Here is a 27,182-nt window from a genome sequence, read left to right on the forward strand (position 1 = left end):
CCAAAAGCAGGTCAAAGCTCGGGCCAGTTTATTTTTATGGGAAGTTTTGGTGCCACTGTTCCTTTGTGGTTCTTCACTGTCACACTGCTGGAAGGGGGGGGGGCATTTTATTACACTTTCCCTCCAAGACTCACACCCCTACACTGCTGCCCCCTGGCACCACTCTTGCCCTGCCTGACCGCCCCCCCCCCAGTGCCAGGCTTTGCCCAGGGAGAAACCGACGGGAGGAGAGTGAATCAACAGGCAGCTATTCCCGCTTTTCCCGGCGGCCGAGAGCAGGAAGCCCTGATTGCAGTGCTTTCAGTTAGCAAGTCACACTAGTGCAGGTTCCCAATCACACGCCTGTGGGTTTGGAGGGGATTTAGGCATGCTGAGGGGGCGGGGGGGGGCGGGGGCTCTGTACTTCCAGTGACAGCAGCAGAATCGGCGCGGGACATCATGGAGTTGGTCCACTTGAAAACAAACACAGACAAACTGACACGGGCCAGTTGCACCCCCAGCCATGAACAGAACACTAAACCATTTCATTACTTCCTGCCATATGGAATATGAATCAGCTCTATTCAACACTGGGGTAAGGATGGAAAAAACAGAAAAAAAACCAGAGGCTTCTTGAGGAGGACTTTGACGCCTTTTCTTTTTTGGGGGGGGGGGGCTGACTCTCCCAGTGTATTCCAAGCCTCTGGAATGCACAGCCCCCGAATGGCTGATTTTGGGCGCTGATGTGGAGCCCGGAGCTCAGTGCTGGACCTGGATTTGGGGGGTGTGTGTGTGTCGCCATGGTGACCTGGCACACTTATTCCACAGCAGGAAGGAGCATGTGAAGGTGATGGGGGGGGGAGGCAACATTAACAGTTAAGGTTGCCTCTGCGTCAGGAGCAAAGGAGCAGCCAGCCGGGCTGTGTTGGGGATTCCTGCACGGAAGCGGAGTTGGGCTCCTTCAGGAGGCCTAGCAGGACCCCGTCGGCTGGCGTGTGATGGAGAGCAGGCCGCCCCACTGCCTGGCTCCAGCCTGAGAAGCCGTCCGTCACCCTTAAGATCCCAGAGGGCTTCAATTACAGGGCCGTGGCAGAGACGCTGTTATTGGGTTTTATTTTTGGGAGAGTCTGGGATCACATCCCCCCCCCCCCCCCCGCTCAGCTTCGCCACTTCAAGATGTTCTTCCACCCTTTCGTACAGAAGCCCCCACCCCAAACCCCCCCCCCACCACTTTTGACAGGAACCAGCCAGACATTTTCTTGAAATCATCTTCTACACTCAGCGACAGGATCAAAATTTTCTAGAAGCAAAAGTGCCCCCCCCCCCCGAAAGGTGCCCAATCTCTGCTCTGGCTCAGACAGACAGCTGTATTACAGTGAAACGCTGATGCCAACATCCAGCTGCAGAGTCCTGGGGGTACAGAGCCGGACTGTCCCCTGCGGGGGGGGGCGCGAGCCACACCAATAGGACTGTCATTTAATAATCCGTCTTGCAGGGTTTGCTTGTTAACTCGCAACATCACTGATTACTGCAGGGGGCAAAGTCAACGGGAAACTCTCACCTGCCAAACCAGCCGGGAGACAGGGGGTGTTACTGCACCCGGGCGGTTCTGCAGGGGCTGGACGCTGCTCTGAAGATCAGGAGGGATAAGTGTTACTTCCTGCCCGTCCCCATGCGGAGGTAACATGCTGGAACCCCATCAGCACTGAAAGCGCTCCGGATTCAGCGTACCGCCCTCGTCAGCGTCAGTCAGCCAGCGCTCAGTAGCCAATAAACGCCTCTGCTTGAAAGGCATCGCACTTACTGATGAGGACTGCGCCCAGGCTCCGGGGCAACATGCTGCAACGAAACACGAGGCCAGCCATGTGGCACAGACGGAGGGGGGGGGGGGGAATCAACACTCACAGGAGAAGAAAGAAAGGCGCCAATGAGCCTCAACTCTGTGAAGACTTTCCAGGGAGCAGAGTCCGCGAGCACGGACCGAGGTCACAGAGCAGAGTGTCCGCGAGCACGGACCGAGGTCACAGAGCAGAGTGTCCGCGAGCACGGACCGAGGTCACAGAGCAGAGTGTCCGCGAGCACGGACCGAGGTCACAGAGCAGAGAGTCCGCGAGCACGGACCGAGGTCACAGAGCAGAGAGTCCGCGAGCACGGACCGAGGTCACAGAGCAGAGTGTCCGCGAGCACGGACCGAGGTCACAGGGCAGAGTGTCCGCGAGCACGGACCGAGGTCACAGAGCAGAGTGTCCGCGAGCACGGACCGAGGTCACAGGGCAGAGTGTCCGCGAGCACGGACCGAGGTCACAGAGCAGAGAGTCCGCGAGCACGGACCGAGGTCACAGGGCAGAGTGTCCGCAAGCACGGACCGAGGTCACAGAGCAGAGAGTCCGCGAGCACGGACCGAGGTCACAGAGCAGAGAGTCCGCGAGCACGGACCGAGGTCACAGAGCAGAGTGTCCGCGAGCACGGACCGAGGTCACAGGGCAGAGTGTCCGCAAGCACGGACCGAGGTCACAGGGCAGAGAGTCCGCGAGCACGGACCGAGGTCACAGAGCAGAGTGTCCGCGAGCACGGACCGAGGTCACAGGGCAGAGTGTCCGCGAGCACGGACCGAGGTCACAGGGCAGAGAGTCCGCGAGCACGGACCGGTGTCACAGAGCAGAGAGTCCGCGAGCACAGACCGAGGTCACAGAGCCGGCCGGGATGGAACAGGCGAAACCAAGATTTCCGGCCTCTTATTCAACGGCAACCTTAGCCAACACCCCCAAAACCCATTCCACCCACACACAAGCACCTCTGTTTTCTATGAGCAACCATATGCCCTAGACCCACAGCAGTTGATCATTACTGAAATTTTCTGCAACAGCCCTAACTGGCAATGAAAATGAATATCTGAAAATTAAAAAAGGAAAAGGGAAAAAAAAATCCCCATTTTAATTACCAGACCATTTTTATAGCGTGGCTACATGCGGAATCACGGTGTCTCTACGGCTTCTCTCCCACACAGAGAAACACAACATTTAACAAGACCAAAAAAAAAAAAAAACCCACACACACACACACACACACACACACACACACACACACACAAGGACCACATGGCAAACAAGCCTTCCTTGCCTGAAATGGCAGCCCTAATAACGTGGGGTCATTTTGATTTGTGAGGGTTATATGTTAAGACAAACAGCTTGGCTGTACAAGGCCTCACAGAGGCAGGTGACGGACAATAACTCAATTTTTTCACGAGACCGGCTCTATTTTTTTTAACCCCCCTCCCCACCCTTCTCACTACAGAAGCAAGATAAATATTCCTTGCTTCCTCTGCCGTCCCGTTCTCTGGCACGCTCGGTGATGCACTCAAATAAGTCCTACTCCTGACCGGTACCAGCCGCAGGGGCAATAAAGAAGCGAGAGCAGGACACAGGGAAGCGGCACCCCCCCCCCCCCCCCCGAGAGATGGTCAAGGCTGGCAGAGCGGCACTGCCAGGTGTTTTACTGCACCGTATAACAAACGGTCACTGCAGTTGAAAGCCAAAAAGAGGGTGAAATTAAACTGTCAGGGGTGCCTGACCCAGCCCAGCCTTCGGCATTTCTTGGGATAAATCAACATTGGGCTTAAAAAGAAATGCACCTTGTCAAGTGTGGACATATTACCTGGGACCGCTTCTCAAAGTGTACCAAGTCATAAAAAGCCCCCGTCTCTGGGCCAAGCACTCCATAAACTTTGTAGGGCAAGGGCCTCATTTGGGAACCAGGGGTAACGGAGACGAAGGGCCCAGCAGCTGATTTTCCATTTTGGGGGGGGGGGGGGGTGCTCTACCCATCCAGGGGCTGCTGTGACCCCAGCTTTAAACAGGACGCTCGGGCATTAGACGACCACCCCTAGCCTGCCCCCCCCCCCCCCCCCCAATTAGACGGCATACGCCGACACTGCCACCCAAACAGCAGCTCAGTTCACAGCAGCCCTGAAATAGAGTGGCCCCCGAGCGAAGCTCCCCCATCGGTTTTTCAGGCTGGGGGTGGATCATGCAGACTGTCATTGGTCGTGATCAGAACCCAAAGGAAAGGGGGCTGATCTGATTTAGCAAAAAACAGTTTCCACTGCACACTGTGGAGCACAACAGATCGTCTTTGGCCGTGATGCACCAAAGCTCAGGTTTTGGTCAGCTGAGACCCCCCCCTCCCCAAACACCTCAGCCAGACCCCATGGGCAAGACTCTGGAACATCCTTCAAAAACAGGCCAGAACATTCCTCAGCCAGGCTGAACCAGGCAGCCTTTGGTCAGTATGGACGAAGACCCCTCGCCAGGCAGGAGATCCCAGCTCTATACATGGGCTGTGTGCACACAGCTCACCAAACCAGCCCTCAGAAGCCTTCAACTGGAATCAGAGCAACCAAGCTGAGGGATACTGGCCCTAACAGCAAGGCATTCCTGGTAACTGTGGCTTGGCTTGGTTGCAGCTTGGGTCCAGAAAGGGATCTTTCAACGCCCGCTTCCTGATGTTAGAAACAGATGCCTTGGCTCCTGGAAGAGCCTGACAGCCCTGCAGAAGCTCTCCGCCAGCCTGGATTAGCCCAGGGCTTCTCCAGCTCTCCATCCAGGACCCAGGCCGATCCTCCAGATGCTCATTCTTCCTGCAGAGGTATGTGCAGCCAACATAAAGCACGAGACCATCATGTAGGACCACAAATAGGGCCTGGATTTATGAGCCTTGGAGACCACCTACCCCACCACGCAGTGTGGCCAGGGAAACAAGGCCAACGTTACTCATCCCGGTCGCTGGGGACCCAAACACTGTCGACATTTTTGCTACCTTACAGCTCCCGGAGTGAAAATGTGAATTGCCTGGCAGGGGACTGGGAGGGAGCAAAAAGCATGTCCCATCTCCAAGAACCGGGCAGAGAAACACTGCTTTAAGAAGAAAATTTCAGAAAAAATAAAATTAAAAAAGCACCGACCAGCTATTTCCCTACAACCTATTGTTCAGGAAAGGTGTTGTTCTAAGGTATTATTTCCATCCCAAGGCTCTTGGTCAAGCCAGTCACCTTTCAAACAATTTTTTTTAAACAATAAAAGGTGGACGTAGAGAAGGCTTCTGGATTTCAGCGGGAAACATGATCCTTATAGACATGCTGTAGGTTGTGAGCTAAAGAGACAAGGCACTAAGTGGGACAAAGGGGGGCTCTGTGGAGACTGGCTGGAGGGGGGGGCACTATCGAGAAGAGTGATTTTTTTATGGGGCGAGCGGGGGGGGGGGGGGGGGGGGGGGGTTGAGTGTGAAGTCACTGAAAGTGACAGAGGGATCCCCTGCACCCACTGTCCCAGCCAACCTCCCCAACACAACAGCAGGCCTTGTGAACTGGGAAAACCAACACCGGCTTCCCAGAGCGCCGCCATCAGAACCCCATTGTGCCGCGCGCTCTCTCAGGATACCCAACACCCGCACCGGCTGCGCTCTTCTCCCCGCTAATGGCCGCATAAATAGGCACCAGTCAGGGGCCCTGCTCTCCACATTCTGGTCTCACAGAGGGGGGAAAACGCCCTTTGAGAACCAGGCTCTGATCATTCGATATTCCCCTGCATGGTTCCCTCCCACCCCTTTACGGGGAGAGAGGACCCACGTTCCTGCCCGGTGGACCAGGACAACGTGCCATGTGTGTACAGGGCAGCCTCTGTACACCCACTGGCCTACTGGGAGCACCAGTGCACTCTGTTCATTGTGGCTCCTTTTACCATATCAGACCTGTCTCTCTAAACTGGTTTTAGGCCCCTAATACTACTCACAGAAAGGCCAAGATCCACCCACTAGCATCAGCTCTACCAAACGCTCTTCTACACCATGGTTCACCTAAAACGTGCTGCTGGTTTTACCTTTCTGATGTGAGAACTGAAGCGGGCTGCTGGGAAATGCCGCCCCAGTCTGTGAACCCAGTTCCCCTAAGGTGGGCGCAGCGGAACATCCTGCCATGGGCAATAAAGACTAATTTGGCAGGGTGGCAACTTCTGAGGGGCACCGACTTGGCAAACAGTGGGCACTGCCACCCTCTGGTCAACAAGCATTACGTCAGCTTTGGGGGGTGGGTGCGCGGGTGGATGGTGTAGCTTGTCTGGTGCACCACACGCTCTTCAACTGCTACTGGGTGGAAGGACCAAACAAAGTAGGCAATATCACACGAGATATAAATTAAGCAGCTTGTTGCACAAGCAGAAGGATGTATGAATCCCTGGAGAGCAGCTCAACTGCAGACAAGGAATTTCAGTCAAACACAAAATGGGCCGATCTTAATTGGCTTAAACGCAGGGTTTTGGGAAAAAATCTTGAGCTTCCTGACCTCAACAAACAGCCTCCGCCTCCCAACCGATCAGACATGCGAGTATATCAGTCCCGACATTCCTCAGTTCCCACTGATAAGAGCCACAATACCCAGACAGGTCATAATAGGCCACAGACCAGAAAAGTTAATCATGTAAATGTTTGTTGTCAGTATGAAATGAAATAAAGGAAAAAGAGTCACCAGCTCACACGAGGGCCACAGCTGGAGCCGCACTGGTGACTTCCTGCCAGCACGTCCAATCAGACAGGCTGAACAGCTTTCCCAGCACGTTTTAATCAAAAGCCGGGTCTTGCGGAAAGCAGTCCGATGGCCACATTGGAATCTCACAAACATTCAAGCGGACAATACAAACTCTTCAAAATGACTGAGCACAACCCCTTACCATGGCACTGAAGCACGTCTTCTGATGTGCAGCTTAAGTTTCACCTAACCCCCCCCCCCCCCCTCCTAACCCCTAAAAGCATTTTTCCTTATTAGTTATTTGCTGGACCAACTACAATGGCACAGAACACAATGCGAGCTGAGAGATCAAAAGAGGATTCGGTTATTTCTGCTGGAGCTCAAACAAAGTAGCACATAGTTGTGTCAGATGGGTCCCAACCATTGGACATGCGCCACACAGAGCTCTGATAACGGCAACTCCACACTCAGAAACTGCTGGAAGGTACTGAACTTCGTCCACATCGCTACAAAAACAAAAGGTGACCCCATACCCCTTCAGAAAGGTAACCAACACAGAAGATTAACATCAGTAAAGCTTGTTTGTTTGAAAAGTCCACGTCGAATGGGCAATTTGAGACCATTTGACTACCTTGTGGGGAAAACTTGACCTGTTAAGTACAAAGTGTGCATTCTTCACGATGTGGTCCTTATCCATACATCTGTCCAATAGTCTAAATTCTTAATCATAACTCAGATGAGGCAGCAGATCTTGCTTGTAAGACCCAGTTACTCTGGGCAGGGTCACGTTAGGGGGGGTGGGGTAGCTGTAGCCCACCCCAGTTAGTGCACCAGGCAAGGGTATAGTCTGGATGGGACGCTCCTGGAACGTTTACTGAATGTTACAATCAAGGTATAGAAATGTTCAAAGTTTCCACAAATACTACAACTGCAACTAAGAATAATAATGCAGCAACAAACAGAGGGCTTGGTAGGACAGTAACACCCCCCCCCCGCCCCAGCCCTGCCGCCCCCCCGTCGCTTTACCCCTCTCAGGGTCATGTGTTCAAGGCTGGATAGTGTGTTCACATTATACACATATATTACTTTTATAAAATTATATTATAAAAATACTTTCATGCATCATGAATTACTTTAAAAGGAAGGCCAGGTAATGATGTTACCATGGTAACACTGACAGAACCTTTGTTAAAATGTAACACGTGGAAATAACGTTACATTAACGTCACAGTAAGAATGTTACCCTGACAGCACGAAGGCCTTCACCTAATGTTAATGGAAGTTCTGGGAATGATCAGTCAGCTGGTCTGGTCCATTTCAGGGCACCCCTACATGCACACGCTCACAGTCACATACTACAGGCATCTGAGATGCACAAGTTTCTTCCAACAGGCCAGTAGGTGTAAAACAACAACAGGTACCATCCATGACACCTGGGGAGCATTCCCAGGCTCTTTTTCCATTTGCAAAACCAGCTCGTTACAGCCCCCCCCCGCTATTTTCTGAATGAATTAAGGCTGAAGGTATTTTGCCAGAAACTGCAGGTCTGTGATACATCAGTGCTAAATGCCATTTGCTGCTTTAAGCGAACATGAAGTTCTGTATAATCCACTTGTGTACAGCATTTCATATCTGCAACGCCAGACGACAACTTCTGCCTGTAATTAGGAACAGCATTTAAGATTTTAAATACATCATCTTCTATTTTCCCAAACCTCAACACCGCTGTAATCTAGCCCCGTCTCAAGAAGCAGAAGCTGGATGCAGCACCAGGCCCCTGAAAACTGCTTTTATGTTAAAAATGATGATACGGCATTTCAGCAGCTTTCAAGCCCCTTACAACCCAACACTGCACACGACACGTTTCAGTCTGCATTTAGAAAACGCCACAGTCCTGAAGCAGCGCTCGTCTGATGACGCCTTCCTCCTCTACTGTGGGTGTTTCTGCTCTTGCACTTCTCTGCCTCTTTTGGCACCACAGGTCACTATATCTGGGAGCAGAACATCGTGTTGACCTCAGCGGAGGTGTCTTCTTGGTTTTTAGGCCTTCTCTCACAATTATTGAGAACTGACAGCCATACTTGTTGACATACTCAAAGTAGCTGTATGAAGTTCACAGAAGTTTAGAGGGGGGTGTGGCTTAGGTGTCGCCCTACCCTGGGGTCGTATACAAGCAGAGATAGTTTGCTGCTGTCCTGAAGACACACAGCTTGATGCATGTCAGAGTGTCCTCACGGCACGGACCCCCAGTCACACACATACCACGGAGTAGATGGCACAGAACTTCAGGAAGTTCAGCTCACGCCTGACTCAGACCTGATCGCCAGACCAAGATGAACTGTAATGGCTTCAAGTAAATATGGAGAACAGAGAAGCCTTTTGAGACGTCTCTTGGGTTGGATTCATTTGCATTGCAAGCACCTCAAACATCCTTCATGTACAGAATACAGCCAAGGTAGAGGGGGGGGGGACCATGCGGAGAGGAAGCCAATGCTATGCGGCTGCACAGATGCTTATTTAAAAAGGGTCTTCATTGGAAACAGGCAGAAACTAGAACGTTTCATAAAACGACGCTACCAGGAGTCTTGCATGCACCACCTTACACTGCTTGCCAAATTCAGAATGCAACTTCTCGCCATTAAAGAGCTAAACTGAGACGCATCAAAGCTAATGCCTTAGTTCGTCTTATAGTTAAAAGGCCATATTTAAATGATAAATGAAACATCACCGCCACAACATTCCTTGTGCTAACCCAACTGGCTATTCCGAGCCTCATTTTTGTCTTTACGGTCTCCATTCTTATGTAGATCCTCTTCCACATCTCTTGTATATTGCATCTGGTTAACAGTATTGCTGTGTAACCAAATAATTTCTTAGAGCAATACCCTGCCTCTCCATTTTGGCTCCTGTAATTTGGCACTGGTTTGACACAGAAAAGTCCTCGGACTTCTGGCCTGCGAGTGTCTAGAGCAGCATTTCCCAATATGGTCCTCAGGAACTCACAGTTGGTCCGAGTTGCCTGGAGGGAGCAAAAACATGAACTGGGAAACACGGGTTACGGGTCTCCAGCGTGGATCCACATGCTGACGTGACCGAACGCACTGCTGGGTGTCATCAGGCCATTCTCAGCACCCTGCCTGGAACCCTCAGCTCAGCAAACCAACGGACGATAAGTAATCATACAGCCTTCCATAAAGGGATTCATGCACAAACACTGGTATCACTTAGCCTTTCTATAGTAAGTTTTGCAGAAGCGCTGCATGGTCACGGTTGCTTGCAAAGGTTGGCGTATTTTGAAATGTATATTGGCAAATATTTAAATAGTTTATTATTCTTGATTTCTGTGGGGAAAAGAACTATTGCGGTAAGCTCTTTGCGTCAAATTAGGACTATAACAAACAAACAATACTGACCACAATGTTCCTATCCTGAAACCACCAAAAAAAATCATATTGTGAAGAATTGAAGTCCAAGGGTTCAAGGGCAGAAATGACCATCATTGTCTTTTTAGGTGCATCTGTGCTCGGCCTTTGCATAGGGGCAGCATCTTTCATGCAACTTGAGTGAAAGTAGCAGACCAGTTCTTTTACCATAAGCCAATAATGGTGCTTCACCAAGAGACCCTTCACCAGGAGCACTGAGTTCTCGTGCAGCTAAGCATCTGCCTTGACTATTTCCAGGTCCAATGTGACCAGCATGCACGTAAACACAAACATCTTCAGATCATAACACTTAGGAATTTTATCTTAAGAATCATAGAGCTGCCATTTTTAACAAGTGAATTCAACCTCCACACCACTCAGAAAATTCCTGAAATTCCATGGCTGTTCCCCCAAGTTAAGATCTGTATGTTTTTTCCTGTCCTGTCAAATCCCATGTCTCTTCTGTCCGACCAGCGCTCCAAAGCCATGGAGTCCACATAACCGAAATATCTCTGGATGAACTTTCCCATGGCGTTTTCTCCTCTGGCTTCATCAGGACCCTCTGCTCCTTTACCCTCTTTGTCACCAGTGGAATAATAAACAAACTCAAAACATGCAAAAATCAACCAGCTACCCACAGCCTCCATAAGCCTGTTTAAGTTTGCGAGAGACGCAGAGGGTAATTAGAATGAAAGCTTTTGATCCATCTAAAAGGTCGTTTTTACCTCCGTCTTCCAAAAGACTGTAATGGAACATTTGTTTTGCTGACAAATCAGTCCCTGGTCACATTCCATCTTAATGTCGCACAGGAACCGAACCAACTATGACTTAAAGCTTCAATGACTGAGTTTACACGCATTGCCTGCTTTGAAGTTTGCTCGAAACATTTAACAACCCTGAACGGCTCTTTCGTTAAAAACACAAGCATAAAACTGATGACTGTGGGACCCCTATGCAGCTAGGGGACTGAAGTGGCAGATCTCATGGACGGCACATCCACGTTTTCAGCGTAGAGGATCTGATGAGGATTTACCTGAGAGTAGGGTCTGGACAGGCGATGGCTGGAGTTCTTCTCCACGGGGGACCACGGACGCAGCTGGTGGCTGAGAGAAAAGGGAGCAGGTTTGATCTCAACACTCTTAAGAATCAAAAGGTGGACATTTCAGGTCCAGAAAGTAAAAATCCAGACCAAGACTGTCTTTCCAACCAACCAGTTGAGTATAAAGAGTCACAGTCACAGAGTAACTCAGCTGGATGGTTGAAAACAAAATCTTGGCGGCGTTTCCTACTTTCTGGACCTGAAATGTCCACCTCAGGTAGGGACCAAATCAGTCCCGAATGCCCCACCCCATCCCCCCCCCAATGGTACCTGTACAATATTAGTAAGAACATACCCCTACCATCCATACCCAGGTACACCCCCACACAGAGGGAGATACCCAGCTGGGGGGCACGTTCTCCCGTTCCGATGTTTTTAATACGATCCTGACTATCGGCTGACTATCGATTTTTCGGATGCTGTCGTTAGGACCGTGCTCTGCCGACTCTAGCCGCGGGCCAGCCATAACAACTACACGCACATTTCCCTACCCTTATGAACCCTTGTTCGGGTGCCTCACAACCTGACCTCCGCCGGCACAGAAAGGCTGCAGTACATCTGCGGCCGACCGCCGGCCCATTCCTGCACCAAAACCCAGAGGGCTGCACTTTAACCCAAAGGAAAAGAAAAACACTTAATAAAAATATAAATGAATCAAATACAATGTCTGGAATGCACCCGTGTTCTCCAAGGTTATGTCTTTATTTGGACAGTTGAGTGCAAGCAGGGCCTGGGAGTTGGGCCGTCCCAAACGGCGGCCCGCTCCATTCGCGGCGAAGCGCGGCCCAAATCCCCGACCCGGGGGAATACCGCGCCGCGGGCAGCTCGCCCCACGCCTTTGTGGCTGCACATAAAAGGAAGAATGCACTCTCCTCCGCACGTCCTTTGTTCGCCCCACGGATCCAGGGCTTTGCTCTGCGCTCGGGTGTCCATTGATCGCGCGGAGTCCGCGGCGCCGCCCGCCACCATGGCTGACGTGCCTCATCGCCTCGTCTGCTTCTATCCAGCCAGCTAAGCCTGGCCTAGGACACGGTGCCACCCACCTTGTCCTTTTTAATTCCCCTTACAAAACAGCTCTATTTGCCTCCTGACCCACATCTGTAGCAGATGCAGGGGAAAAAAAAAAAAAACGCACACGAAGCAGACGTCTGCATTAGAACCGTATTCGTACTCCCCCACACGAGCTCCCCATCAAAAAGCAGGCGTGCGTGGAACATAACTAAAAGGGTTCTTTTAAAGTTGCACAGAAGACTGACTTGACATTTATTCCAAACATATGACAGGAACATAGGAAACAGAAGGCATGGAGGGGGGGGGACGTGTACCCACCCAATATTTAATTTGACTTCAATAGTCTCCCCCACAAAAAAAAAAAACAGATCTATATATATATCAAATTATTAAGCTGTGTCCCAACTCAATATCAAATTCTCTGGACCCTTGAGAGCATGTGGTCTACCATAAGAATAAGGCTGTACCTCTGAGTGCTGGAGGACAAATGTTTTTCCACCTTTCGATCAGGACTCAAGGGCGGCTCTGGAGAGTATGGGCCCGGGGACAGAGAGGCCGGGCTGGGGATGGAGTACTCTCTGTAGTTCTGGTTTTCATCTCGACTCACATGCAGTACCTCCTGAATAGCAAGGACGGAAACTCAATGTGGAGGAAAAAGTATCCAATCACAGGAAACAGCTCTTGTTTGCATTTTATTATGTAAAATTATTCACAAGATTGCTGACTTTGTGTCAGGCAGTAACGTGGGAAATTGATGTAATTTCAGTCAGACATGCAACGGATGTTTATTCAAACAAAAATGTGAATATAGATTGTGAACGTGAACATGACAAAAAGACTGTTCATTTGTGACCCCCCCCCCCCCCCACAAGAGAGCCTAGGCTTCTAATTACTGCTGCGGCATATTAGATGTCACCGTTCACACCCCAGGGAGGTTTGATAGGAATTGCGTTACATCAGCAGCACACAAAACCCTGCTGAGCCATTATGTTCTGTCACACGGCTCAACACTGATAGTCACAGAAGTGAAAAGACAATCATACCTGAATGTTCTCACCTCCACTTGCCTGCTAATCATCATAAAAAACCAGGGGTCTTGTCATGAAAATCAAGCCTTGTGTCACTGGGACAAGCATCAGGCAAACGCATGGAAGGACCCAGCAATCCGATAGATCATAACTCAATCCATCATGTACAAGCCTAATGCTAAACATACAATCACTGGAAAATCGCTATGAAGTCCAACTGGCAAGTCTCTATAGTATGGTTCCTGAATTCTGTGACACAGTTTGCAGATTTCCTTGCTCAAAAACCCCTAGTAAACCTGGCTGGTGAGCTGAATAAGGGTCTTTCAGCAGGGAACACTGTAAACTGTGCTGCAAACCAGACCTCAAGAACCAGAAGTGGGGAACCCTGTTCCATAGAATGGACAGATGAGTATCTAAAATTACTGCCTGAACCAAATAGTCATATCCATAAGTTTGCGGATTCATGCTTTTCTTACGCATATAACCGCTATGGTAACCAAAAAACACATTATAACCCTGTGAAGAGGCTGCAGTAAAGTGATACAACCAATGAGCACTAAGTACATCTATACTGGGAAAACACCATAGCGATTGGTAGATTTTCTCTTATTTTCCCCGTTTCAAAACATCCTGTACAGCACAGCATACATTAGATGTTTGACCAAACACAGCATGTTTGACCAAATGATATGTAGAGACATTTTTAGCTTGAAGACGGTTAAATTTAGATGGATGTTACTGAAAACGTGACTTTGATCCTCAGCAGCGTGTCAGCCTGGGGTTCCTCACCATAAACAAACACAGGAGTGCCGCCCTTTCCGCCATTCTCCCTTACAAAACATATACGGTTTGACTTCCCCATGACACAGCCATCCACAAATGCTTCAGAAGACGAGCACCACCCATATTCCAAACTGAACCAATCAACAGCCACTCAGATACACCTCAACCTGCCATCATCCCCACCCTTCTGGTCTCTTGACACTGCTGACAGTTCATGTTTGCAGATACATTCCCTTCCTAGATTTTCTTGGCGCTATTTATGCCAATAACCTTTTGATAATAAGTTGCACACTTTTGTATAGGTCTTGTTCCCATAAATACCACACCCTATACTGGTCACTGACTGGAAGTTCAGCCTAGCAGCGGTTGTATCTATGTTGGCTCCTTGACAGCCATATGCCATGTGATGCACTATCATGCTTGTCTGTCACACTGGATGAAAGTATCTGTTAAATAAATAAATGTCACAGTACAAGAAGTTCCAGAATGCGGGCGGACCGGCGACTCTTGCATGGCGGCTGTAAGTGATTCGCTGTAACTGACCTGGAAGCGTCCAGTGAGCTGTTCGGACGTGCTGATCCCGTTTGTCTGTCCGGGACTCGGAGGCTCTGGCCTGGGGGGAAAGGAAGACTCAGATATACAGGGTGGGGGTTTAAATAAATAATAATAAAAAAAGGGGTACAAAATGCCAAAATTTAGCTCCAGTGAGGATCCACTTAGGGACAGAGTTAGAGATGCAGGGCAGCCCTGCAGCTGTGCGATGGACCACGAGAGAGTAGATATCATGTCACCTTCTGAGAGCTGATGGACACTTATCTGAAACACTGGAGTACCAGCAGCTTCATCTGGATCTCCACACAAAGAGTATCATCCATCTCAAACCCAGTGAGACCTCGCCTCTCCCTCCAAAACAAAAAAAGCAACCAGCCTCGAGGAGTCATTTGACCTTTTTGTTTTGTTGTTCCAGGAGCTGAATGTGCAGGGAGAGCTCGACCGGTGAAATAAACACTTCGGAAAGGCAAACAGTCGGGGGACTGTTACAGCGAATTGCCGGACACAGTGGGGCTTTAAAAACACATTGTAAGCAGGCGCTCCCAGCAGAAGCCGTAAACACGGAGGCAGGATTCTCCCCCCAGACCCGCTACAAACAGCAGCAGCTACTAATGAGGCTTGCAGGACGGCCACGGGCGCCGATCGTAAATCGCGCGTGAAGCCCGAAAACTCGCGGCCACCCGTCGCCAAAACAGAAACGGACAGTAACAAGGACAGCAAAAACAAAAACTTTGGGGGAAACAGAATTGGCAGAGTTGGCATCGAGCAGAACCGGCAATAACAGTGTAGAAAGGAGGAGGCGGACTTGGCTGCCCGCTTAAAGGGATGGATGACGGTCTCGGGTCCGTGGGTGACATTACAGGGCACATCTGGTCTTCCGAGGCTGCGGTTACAGTTTCAGCGGAAGAAACACTCAGACCACAGTGGCACACTGACATAGCTGGTCCCTGAAAGTCCTTTTCATGGCAAATTTGGTCAACTTGCAAAAAAAAAAAAAAAAAAAAACCTGGAACAGCGAGATGATTCAAAATCTCCACCGTCTTGTAAGCAAAAGCACTTGGAGTATGAGAAGAGGTGGCATGTGTTGACCCTTGGAAGACGTAGGAAGCAGGGTGGGGCAGCACAAATCTGTTTGCCTCAAGCTCAGTCATGCACAAATCCCAGGTATGGAACTGATTGCTGTCAAGTATGCAATTTACAATCTGTCTGCAGTCCCCCCCCCCCCCCCCCCATACCACACCCCACCCTTTGGCTGGACTGACACCTACATGTGTGTTCTATGAGGAGCAGTGAAACAGGGCACCTCCCAGACACCTCCTCATCCTCACTATGTATATACAGATTTCTGTTTCATTGGAAGATGAAAATGAAAAGAAAAAAATCCCGAATTTTCTCAGACGGTTACAAAATGAGTCGTTAGGGTTTCAGTCAGGTGCTGTTCATGCAGCTTCATGTTAGCACAATCAAACACATCACCATTTGGAAATCCTGAAAATGACTTACTGGACAATGAAAGCCCTACAGGCTGTTCTGACAAAAGGGACCCCAAAATGTTCACTCAAGCCTTCAGATTACACAACTGACCCTATTGCCACAAGAGCGCATGGTGATCATTGTTTCAGGCATGCATTCACCAGCTCCCCAATGCCAAACAATACCGTGCATTGGATGCATTGATTACTTCAGATAAAAAGGTTTCACATCCTAGAGCAGGGCTGTCAACCACCAAGTCCTGCTGGTTTTCCAGCCTTCTTTTACCTGCGAGCCAGGTGTGAAGCCTCTGACCAATCAGAATCAGTCATTATTAAATTGACTACCTGGGAGAACTGAAAACAAGGCCTGGATTAGGAATCGCGGTCCAGACTTGAAGAGCCCTACCCTAGAGTGAAACACCACTTCAGCGTTCCCCTTCCCCACAATTCTAACCATGCCAGACAGTGGTCAACAAGTCACCAAACCATGAAGTCTGTGCCCAACGCAAACCTGGGATGTGGAGGACCTTTCCTGCTGATACTGATCAAAGACACGGGGCACCACATCAAATTGCGGAGGCTACTCGCCCTTCACCCAAAAAAACCACACCTTCCTCCAGAGTACGGTCCATATAGAGCTCCCAGCCAGATAAAATCTAGAAAAATGCTGGCAAAAAAAAAAAAAAAAAAAAAAGGCATTATTCTCCTACACTGGGGGACTAAGAGACGGACAATGACAATGACAATGAGGTCACTCTGTCAGAGGCTCCCTGACTCTGGCGGCCTGAGGCATCTGCAGCAATAAGCGTCTGCACAGAACGTGCATCAGAACAAGGAGCTGAGTAACATGAACCCAACACGGTACTGACCCATCAGAAACAAGGTGTGTGTGGTTAGCCAAGTTATCATGTTGTGCATGGTAGAGGATTCTGCAGCCTGTCTGCGGGGGGGGGGGGGTCTGCTTCGTTTCAGCTCACTGGCTGGGATGTGATCAGCACCTTTCAACCACAACAAGGCACCCATCTTGGTACTCTGGCCCTGATTGGTCAAAGCTGCCAGCGGAGATAGAGCAGCATTGTCTGAGGAAGGGAGGTACGGTGTTATTTTTGGACATGAGGTCAGCGGAGAAAAATCCACTCACATGGGTCTGGGCCATAAACACACACGCACGCACACACACACACACACACACGTGCGTGCGTGAGAGAGAAAATGAGAGACAAGGGTAAACGTTTCGGCCGTTTGATCCGACCTCAGCAGCGGCGGATGGCATTTCAGCGGCAGATGGAAGCCGCCAATTAAAGCCTACAATGTAAACCTCATGCCTCAGAGCCAGTAACACCAATGCATGAACATAAATCCTAAATGAGACCACCCCAGACGGCAACAATGCGGGAGACCCAAACTGCGTGGCGTGACAAAGCATCCAGTAACAGGGGGGGGGGGGGGAAAGGGTATCCCCTTTAGACAGAAACAAGAATGAGCCTGGAACCTAAGACCTATTTGGGAGGGGGAGGGGGTTCGATGCAAGGCGCTGATTGTTTGTAGAGGGGAGAGGGAAAAAAAGGAGAAAAGAAAAAAAAAAAAAAGGTTGTAGCCCCAGATGCCAGTATGCGCACAGATATGGGAGTGCCAGTGGGCAGGGCAGGGCAGGAATGCCACAGGAACGCAGACAGAGCAATGAATAACCTCAAGGTAAGCACTGGGCTCAGAGGTTCTCTCATCCACTTACTATCTATGGACCTCGAGTCACGGCTCCTCCTCCAGAGATGGACCTTTTGCATCTGCTCACCTTTTGACCAGGAGCAGCAACTGCGTCTTGGAGTTCTTGATCTTGTTCTGGGCCTCCACGTTGAGCATCTCCGCTGTGCTCTCCCCGTTGATCTCCATAATGACGTCTCCAGGGACCAGGCTGGCCAGCTCAGCTTTGCTGCCTTCGTTGACCTAAAGGGCCCGCAAAGATGCCAGTCAGGGCCCGGCGCTTCCCCTCTGCCCCAGGCGGCCACCAGTGTCCAGCAAGCACCAAGACTCTCATTTATTTCAGCTCTCTTCCCAAGCTCTGGCAGAGCCAATAAACTTTTCGACAACTGGAGCTCAGGCTGTGGTACATTACAGCCACTTAACGACTCAACACGAAACCTGCCTGATCACATCCGGAGAAGAATCTCCAGGTTGTGCTGTCACCGTTACACCGATCCATTATGTCACACTCACATCAATGCCCCATTTTCCAAATCATTATAAAAATAAAGAACTGAAAACTACTCAGAAATGGCAATGACCTAAAGCTGATCAGTCATTCACATGTGATCAACAGTTGCTCCAAGAATTCCATCTCCAATACCTAGTATCCCAAGACAAGACTGACCGAGTAGGACAGACCTACAGTATCATTGTCCTAATGCCATGAGCCTTAAAGAGCTGCTTTCACGATAGGAGAGACAGGAGAGACTCCACATTCAGAGAACAAATATCAAGCCACTACAGAGCAAGTGGGACAAAAGACTAAACTAACATGACGGAGTCCAACAAATGCCACAAAAACAGTCACACGGAGAAACTTGGCTAAATGATCTCCCCTTACAAATCAGCCTATTGCCAAACGTAAAGTGATAGACCAAAAAGGTGTAGTGTCTCCTGGCCTGTTCGAGTGACAATTAGATTGCCATGGCGACTCACTTTAGCGCATGCCTCGCTTGTCAGAAACTAAAGGGTCCCACCCCCAAAAGGGCTGCGATAGGAAACAGTCGCTACAGTCTCTCTGCCAGACAGCTACTACCTCAATCTGTGCAAAACCCAAAGGGGACAGAGGGCACAGCTGAAACGCATGTAAAACACAAAAAAGCCACAAATAGACCTACTGGTATTCAGAATGAGTCCTAAAATTAACCCTCCAACTGCTTTTAATTACTAGACACCCCCATCTCAGCTTGGAAAAAAAAAAGAAACATTCAAATTTCGTTCCTAAATTTCACATGGATGAAAAACAGAAAGACTGGTACAGTCAATGAAAATGGCAGCAATTGACAGAGGTGGATATCCGGCTCCCATGCTGGTCGTCTGGAGCTTCCAGCCGTGATCCATTAGGCTGTTGGGCCACGCAGCTGACAGATGGCACTGCCCAGCTGACAGATGGCACTGCCCAGCTGACAGATGGCACTGCCCAGCTGACGGTAAGGTGCTCCGCGCAGCCCTCAGTACTCGAAGGTTAAGAATGCCTAGCTGAAGCCCAGAATAAACCCACATCCGAATCCAGCGCCTGGACAGGCAGTGAACCATGGCAAAATGCCGAGGATTAAGGCGTCTCCAGAGAAGCCTCTGGCGATGGGGGGCTGCCTTCCCTTTCCTCTGGTACGCACCAGCATGACTTCCATCTTCCTGTTTCATCTGCACTAAAGCTTGGCAGAGGAAAAGTATGTATAGAAAATTAAGGAAAAACAACAACCCCCCCCCCGGGCTACTGTACTCAGTGACTTCCTTGTGGCGGAAGGGGATTGTTCCTACTAATCTGACCTCAGCGGCCTGACAAACAGGTAGCAGCTATGGGGCAAAAACAAGGAGCAGGGAGTAGGAGTCAGACCCACCCAAGATTAAGGTGGGACCATCCATACCATCATTACCAAAAAGCAGCGCTTTGCTGGGGAACCATGGACCACAGCAAGACGACCTTTCCACAGAACTAGGCGCAGGGCACAGCTGGCAGAGAGGTTACCTTGGAAACCGTTATACAGCTGGCAGAGAGGTTACCTTGGAAACCGTTATACAGCTGGCAGAGAGGTTACCTTGGAAACCGTTATACAGCTGGCAGAGTGGTTACCTTGGAAACCGTTATACAGCTGGCAGAGTGGTTACCTTGGAAACCGTTATACAGCTGGCAGAGTGGTTACCTTGGAAACCGTTATACAGCTGGCAGAGTGGTTACCTTGGAAACCGTTATAGCTCTCTTGAAGTCCCTGCCTCCGGATATTCTGAAGCCCCAAGGGGCAGGGCCGACGAGGGTGACCGTCAGCGCCATCGTGTGGCCGCCGGCTGCCAAACTCAGCCTTCAGGAAGCTCTTCCACCTGCAGGAGAGGAAGTGGAGCCCATGATCTCAGAAATCCACCACAGTAAAATGGCCAATTTCCTGCACACTTCCTGAATGCCACTGAATCTCACCAGGCTCTGAGCAGAAGTTCACTTTGGTGGTGGGGGGGGGGGGGGGGGGTCGGGTGTCTGAAAACAATAACCTGGCATTGCTATATGCCGGTAATCCTGTTCCATCTACTTAATCCAGGGGTGGCCAATCTTATCCGCAAAGGGCCAGTGCATATGCAGGTTTTCACTGCAACTCCCTAATAATATTATTAATTAGAGGACTGATTGGCTGAAGAGTCTTCACACCTGGGTTTGAACAGCTGACCTAAAGGTTATCCCAAAAACCTGCATACATACCGGCCCTTTGCGGATAAGATTGCCCCCCCGACTTAATCTATTTATATTGCACAGATTAATATTAAAACAAAACATTATAATCAACACCCAGTGTAATAAGCCAGTAGTACCGCATTACATTGGCAGAGTATAATTGTTTTTTTATGCAGCATAATTGTGTTTATCACCTGTGATAAGTTTAATCTTGACCACTCTCAAGGGCTTACATCACAAACCAACTGTACTGCACAAAAACTTTAAAACTTAAAGAAGTCAAACAACTTTAGCTGCAAATCCACATGTGTTTCAAATCGTTCAGAGGAATTAAGATCTGGGAGGTGGAATCACAGATCACTAATCCTTAAAACATTCACCATATGATTTACACCTTATGACACAAACTTCTCCCAATGGGCTTGAATAGTTTTGCACTTAACCCATTTCGTACTGCTAGACGTCTAGAAGCGAGGCACGGCTCCCTACGAAGCGAGGCACGGCTCTCTGAAACCCGAGACCCACAAACGCCAGGGTGGCTGCTCTCTACCCCACCTGCCAGTCAGCTTTCACTCAAACACAGTGGATGTTCCCGTTCCAGCACAGATACAGAGAAGCAGCAACCTAGTACTCTGCTTTCAGTCTTTGAGGGAAAGAACTGAAAAGCTCTCAAACGCCATAAACCAGAAACAGAAATTCACTGGTAGTTCAAGGGGGGGGCATGGACTTTGCCTTTAAGCTAATTCACTTGTAAAATTGTAGGCTTGTTAAATATGTATAAATGCCACAGGTCAGAGCAGCCACAAGACCTTGCAGGCCTCAACAATGCTGCAAGTTAATGGCTGGGGCTGAGCTTTTTTCAACAAAAGCCGGTTTTCTTTAAATCGAGCTACTAACTGAATGGATCCTGCCATTTAACAGTATTCAAAATTCATAGTCAAATAGTCACAGGTGCTGCCCTCAAAAGACAGCTGCTTGAATAATTTAAGGCCCAATTAAGATAAAACATGCTTACATTTGTACCCAAAGTTGCTTTGTGCAACTGTTGCATCATGAGCAGTCAGCTTACAACAGACGTCAGCACAGCATTGCATTATGGTACACTGGGAGCAATTTACGTCCTCTATACGGTACGCTTTGCATTGCATAGTGGGTATTTTATAATGAGCACTACAAAACAACAAACACACGGACTATTAAGTCATTAAAGAAGTAAAATGTGTCAAATATCCAGTTCAGCAGTTATCGATACACCTTGATCCCAAGCAGAAAGTTCTAGCTTGACCACAAAAGGTATTTGGGTTAATGTGATATAGTACACTAGACCAATTCAGCAGTCCATTTAAAAGAAACCAAAAAGTTTATTAGCAATGAGCTCTGCTGGGATTAATATTATGAATCCTGAGGAATGCAGTTCCCTCCCTTAGGTAAAACAGGCCAGGTTACTCTTATCAGATGAGAAGCTGACAAAACCTGATGAACTAAAGCACAAATTCCTTTATCTAGTTAAATGGAAAAAAAATTGGGACGGCCTTCCAACAGACGTGCCAATTACAGGTCCGGGGAGCAACCCCGTGCTGTTCGGTCAAGCAAAGTATTAAAACTGCATCAGCAAATTCCACCTATAAAAAGGTAACTTGTTAATCTGTAAGCCAAGCAAGTAATTAAAATGCATCTGCTGATGCATGCATGATAGTATATTGCCACAGTGACAGCGGGTGTTTGGTCAGGGTCATAAACATCACAGAAAATACAGCAGGGAATGAATGGTGCTAGAGATTTCTAAAACAAAGATGGAAAATATGGTGAATTCGCCTTTTCTTACTTAAATCTGCTGCAGTCTTCTGCTGCCAGCCCAGAACGGAGGAGGACAGCAGGTCGACATCTAAATTTTCTGGGGTACAACTTAGCCACGCAGTATTACCGTGAACGCTCTGGCGAGACAAATGGTAATGACTGTTTGTTATGGAGGTAGCAATTTAGAATCTTTAGTACTGGTTCAGCAACGAAGAGAGACTGAAAACAAGGCACCAGGGACATTTAGCGCAAGGTCAATTTCAGGCCTGAGGACAGCCGGCGAAGCAACACATTCTTGGACACGAAGCATGTAATTTCCCCAGTGCGAGCTGCAGTTAGCGCTGGTTACATCCATTTCGAGGAATTAGCTCACGGCTTTGCCGTTATCACAAGGAGGAACGACGCAAAACTGACTGTCTACATGCGGCCGTCACGACGCCTCAAGCGCCACACAGGACAACCTCGATTCCCACCATAAACACAACTCCCAGGGGCCCGATAACCGATGTCATAAAAACACAGGTCTGATAGCCAATCAGACTGCGGTGATCTACATGGCAGTGATGTCATCACTCCTGGCCCAGGAGCAACAGCCCGGAAGTGTCCTCGTCGGCACATTCCTCGAGCGTTTGGGGCAAGGAGCAGAAACCCACCCAGTCATTAGCAGACTTGAGCTGCTGGCACAGGTACAGCACTCTCCGTCATTAGCAGTGCTTAATTACTAGCCATGAGAGAGTTTAGTGCTGTGCTTTCATGCCCTGTAAAACAATACAAAATTCCTGAGTTTGCCAGTAATATTTTCCCCACTGACTGTTTCTCCTGCAAACATGAGTCATTCATCGTATGTACATTTAAGATGAAAATTACATAGTCACATGGGTGAAAAAGAAGTCACTATGGAAACCACGTCTATATTAGCAAACTCTAGTCAATAAACTCCACTCAATATACCACTGATCATCTGCTAATCACACACCTCTAGGGTTATGGGTTTAAATCTCACATCTGCTGTGTGTGTGTAGAGTTCATATGGTCTCCACATGTTGCCCGGGGATTTTTCTGGATATTCCAGATTCCTCCCACAGTCCAAAGACATGCAGTTGGCCAATTGGCACCACTAAGTCTGCTGTAGTATCAGTGCACGAGTCCTGCGATGGACTGGCATCCTGTCCAGGTTGTGATCCAACCTTGTACCATATGCTGCCTGGGGGACGACCCAGGCCCCCCGGCCACCATGACCAGGATGGATCAGACACTAATAAACAGCCAACTTTAAAAATGACTTTCACAATTACTGCCATTTGAGAAAAATCTCAGATGCAATTTTAGCACTGTGTCACATCTCACAGCAACACCAAAACACACACCCAATTAATCCAGGGTGTAGATTAAACATGAAAAGGGCTTAAGTTTTGCCATGAATGCATGTACATTAATAGCAAATAATTACACCAAGCACCATTTTGGATTTCATCATAAAACACCCAAAAAAAATCTAATATTCATAATTACAAATAGGAAAATGGTCCCACTTAAAATTGTTGATTAATTCAGACTGGCGTGGAAACTAATTTTATTTTAAAAGGCAATAAGGTAAAAATGACCAAAAACACCAGTGTTAAATTTTGCTTGCTGAAAACTGGAATAGCAGCATCATCACTCAAATTTACTTTATTAGTACAGCGAGGATGTCTTGATGGGCTCTTCAGAGTAACAATATTTGCTCTGTTCCTCAAGTCAAACATTCCATGAATTCGAAGTACATGAACAGCTCATATTCAACGTGCATTTCATGGAAACAATGTTTTGTTGGCGTTGCTTAGCAGTGATCATGCTGCACCACAACACACAACATTATCAGGTGAGATGCCTTAGGGGGAACAAACGGCATGTGTGTCTGCCGCTACGACTCCCGGCAACAGGCCTCGGGGCTGCGAGTCATTCATGCCAGGAGGGAGGGAAAAAGGTTAGGGGGGAGCAATCAGCATGAAACTGATAGCATTTCTCTGAATCAAAACTTACGAATTATCTGAAAGAAGGGGCTGGGTTATCAGGGAAGAAAAAAAACAAACCAAAACAGCAAAAAAAAAAAAAAAAAGGATTTAACCTTTGTCCTGTGTTAGGAACAGAAAACTCTTATGTTAGATGGGTCGGTACTGACCCTAACACCATAGGAAGGTCAAAGGGATAGGCTCAAGCAATGAAGCCAGTCTGAGCCAAAGAACCTATCCGGAAATATGCAATTAAGATTTCTTATGCCGTTGTGGAAAGTGGAACTTGATACACCAGCTCAAAAATACTAGCAAGCACATCAACCCCTAGCTAACATCCTCCCTGTGACATAGTGAAACTTTGTGCTGGCAAGAACTGATGACACCCACATTCCCACTGTGCACTAGCGATGACGACCAAATCTGGTGTCCTTTCATCTGCTCTCCACGCCCAGTGTGCCCATTCTCCATGCTGCAGAATGTAGGCGTTGGCTGGTCATTGGTCAATCTTGGCAAGTCAATGTTCACAACCGTGCTGTTTACAGCAGGAAGGGAACGTGGTACAGCTGACCTGAGCTAGAGGTCACCAAGCTACACCCAAAAGGAATCCCATTGGTCATCGGTGGCTGGGCCAGAGCAGAGCACTCTTAAGGAGGACTCTACGTTGTGGGTGGTTTTGGGTCATATAAAAAACTGGCAACATCAATGGTTTTATTTGGTACTGAACCAAAGAACATCTCAGCAATGCCAGATCCACCTACCATTCAGCGCCATTAGCCCACTGCATGCCAGATGCCTTCTATTCAATCAGAACTACTTAATATTTAAGGACGTTACTTCACCCGATACCATACAAGCTGATTTTACTACCAGCATGACAGCCATCTTCCCAAAACCGCAAAATAAAATCGGCTGGGTGTGGCAATAGGGCTAGAACCATGACAGAATGACAAAAAGCACAAGACACCAATGCTAACAGATGGGTCATCGCTGCCACAGTGACAAGCCTTTAGTGAGAGTTTCAAAGAGCAGCTACTGCACAGCGCTTTCCTGGAGGTGTAGGTCGTCCCTCACACTTCAGTGAGCGTTCCCTATGGGAAGGAACTTCAGCCTCTCCCTGCTGGCAAAAAGGCTCGGAAGAGCATTCCTACCACAGACCGCACTCTGGAGTTCAAGAAAAACAGTATTGCTAAGGAAAGAGAGACTCACAACAGATCAGAGCTGAGAAGAATCCAGACAAGTTCCAAGGAAGATGAAGAACTAAGAAAACATGGTTTTAATGCTTACATTGTCAGGAAAAAAGTGCCAATTTGTACCCTTGCTTGTCACTGGGGCTGTACCCTCAAGGGTAAACGTATCTTTTAAGGTACAGAAATTGACTATGAGAAACATTTTTGTACCACTCATGGTACATTGATGCTGTTGGGGATGTTCCTCAGAGTCAGTTTCTGTACCTTAAAATTACAATAAAAAGGTACAAATGACAGACCCTTGTAGGTACAGCCCCAGTCACAAGCAAAGGTACAAATTGGTACTCTTTTGCTGACAGTGTACCAACGTCACATTGATGCCTATCAGCTGGGTTTAAAATTTAACACTAATTGATGGCCTCCCCACCCTGACCACAGGTCCAACTTCACAGAACCATCCCAGCACCGCGACTCATGTGGCATGACAAAATGGCACCTACCAATCGCCTTGCGGTTCTGTTTTCAGCTGACAGTAAGAACCCCGGTCCGCTCCACATCAGAAACGGGCATCGTGCAAAATTTACCATCCACAAAGATTTATCATGCGCCAGCCGACCTCTGCCGCTGGGGTGGATGCCACATCCGGCCGTGAAGCGAGGCGCTTCCTGCCATCGGGACTACGCCACCCCTCGCCTGTTACTGCCAGTGTCTAGACCACAGACGATCCAACATCTACTTCTATTAGCCCAGATCTCTTTTTTCTGTTGTTGCAAAGCACTACGAAGAACACATGTCCCAACCAGGAGGATGGCATGATGAGCAAGGACAAGGCACCACAGAAATTTCACTTTCAGCCAAGTGCAGCATGTCGATTCAACTTTCAGAATGACCACATAGTGTAAAGGGTAAGAAGATATGAACCTCTGATGTTGCACCTGTCAATCCTAGAGGTACAGAACCAACTGCACACGTGCCGCTGATTTTGTGTCTCTCGATAAGATTTCCTCTCGTGAATAATAATAATAAAAGACTTTGGGGCAGGATACTAAACTACAGAATGCATCCGGAAATATACGAATAAAATTCCACTCATCTTATTTCTAAACATGAATGGTCATAAAGGGGCTCCCTCTCCAACATATTGATGGTTATGCTCGTGTTTTTGAGCAGAACGGAAGCCGTCAAAAACACTTCTGCAAAAGTTCTGCTTCCCCGCGACAAGCCAGACTCCTCCGCCCCTTGCCGGCGAGACAGGAGCGACGCGGATCCCCCGCGAGTCTGGCTCGCGTTCTGCGAGGGGGCGTCAAAGGGCGTCCGGCAGGACACTAAACATACGAAAAAATTTTACGCTTTGAAATCATACAGTTCGTCAGCAGTCTTCTGCGCCCCTCTTACGTCACTGTGCGTTGGGATCGAGCCCCCGAGCAGTCGATGCTGAAAGGGATGAATAGATTGACCCGTAAATAATAGGTCTAATGATAACCAAAATCTGTCTCGTCTTATTAAAAGGTAGTAATACCTGTAACTTTCCCCTGCCAACATTTTGGGAGCCCACACGCTCCCTTAAGTATAAGTGGAAGCCAGCTACAGTTTACTCTGCATTTTATAGAAACAACTCTCTAAAGACCGATTTTAAATCCACCATCGTCATTGCTTCAAGACGGTACTTACCGCACTTTATCCAAGATCAACATTGCATGTAACATCTTAAACAGACAACCACACACAACGCTGATATTTTCCCCCTAAAGTTTCATAAAAACTATATTTTTAACATTTGGTAAATATTCCACAGTAGGTTCGTACACGAAATAAGTGAGATGAGAACATTTTAACCCCTTATTATTAATTAGCTAGGTGGATACGGTATTGCGAATGTCTATGCACACGTGTAACGCACGCGTATTATATCCATTTTAATTACATGGCGATGAAT

General features: G+C 48.5%; 1 protein-coding gene across 2 annotated transcripts in view; it reads right to left on the bottom strand.

Moving 5' to 3' along the window:
• The window catches only part of pdlim2 (PDZ and LIM domain 2 (mystique)), a 35,624-nt gene that overhangs the window by 7,059 nt on the left and 1,383 nt on the right, over window positions 1-27,182 (bottom strand). For both annotated transcript variants that reach the window (XM_072704749.1, XM_072704751.1), the window contains exons 2-6: window positions 19,786-19,925; window positions 17,656-17,807; window positions 14,383-14,452; window positions 12,496-12,647; window positions 10,952-11,021 (exon numbers count right to left, since the gene is read on the bottom strand). In XM_072704749.1, the coding sequence (XP_072560850.1) occupies window positions 10,952-11,021; window positions 12,496-12,647; window positions 14,383-14,452; window positions 17,656-17,807; window positions 19,786-19,878 (537 nt within the window). In that variant the 5' untranslated portion in view covers window positions 19,879-19,925. The remainder of the gene's footprint in view (window positions 1-10,951; window positions 11,022-12,495; window positions 12,648-14,382; window positions 14,453-17,655; window positions 17,808-19,785; window positions 19,926-27,182) is intronic.

Source organism: Paramormyrops kingsleyae, chromosome 2 (genome assembly GCF_048594095.1).
Source record: "Paramormyrops kingsleyae isolate MSU_618 chromosome 2, PKINGS_0.4, whole genome shotgun sequence".
In the NCBI taxonomy this organism is placed as follows: domain Eukaryota; kingdom Metazoa; phylum Chordata; class Actinopteri; order Osteoglossiformes; family Mormyridae; genus Paramormyrops; species Paramormyrops kingsleyae.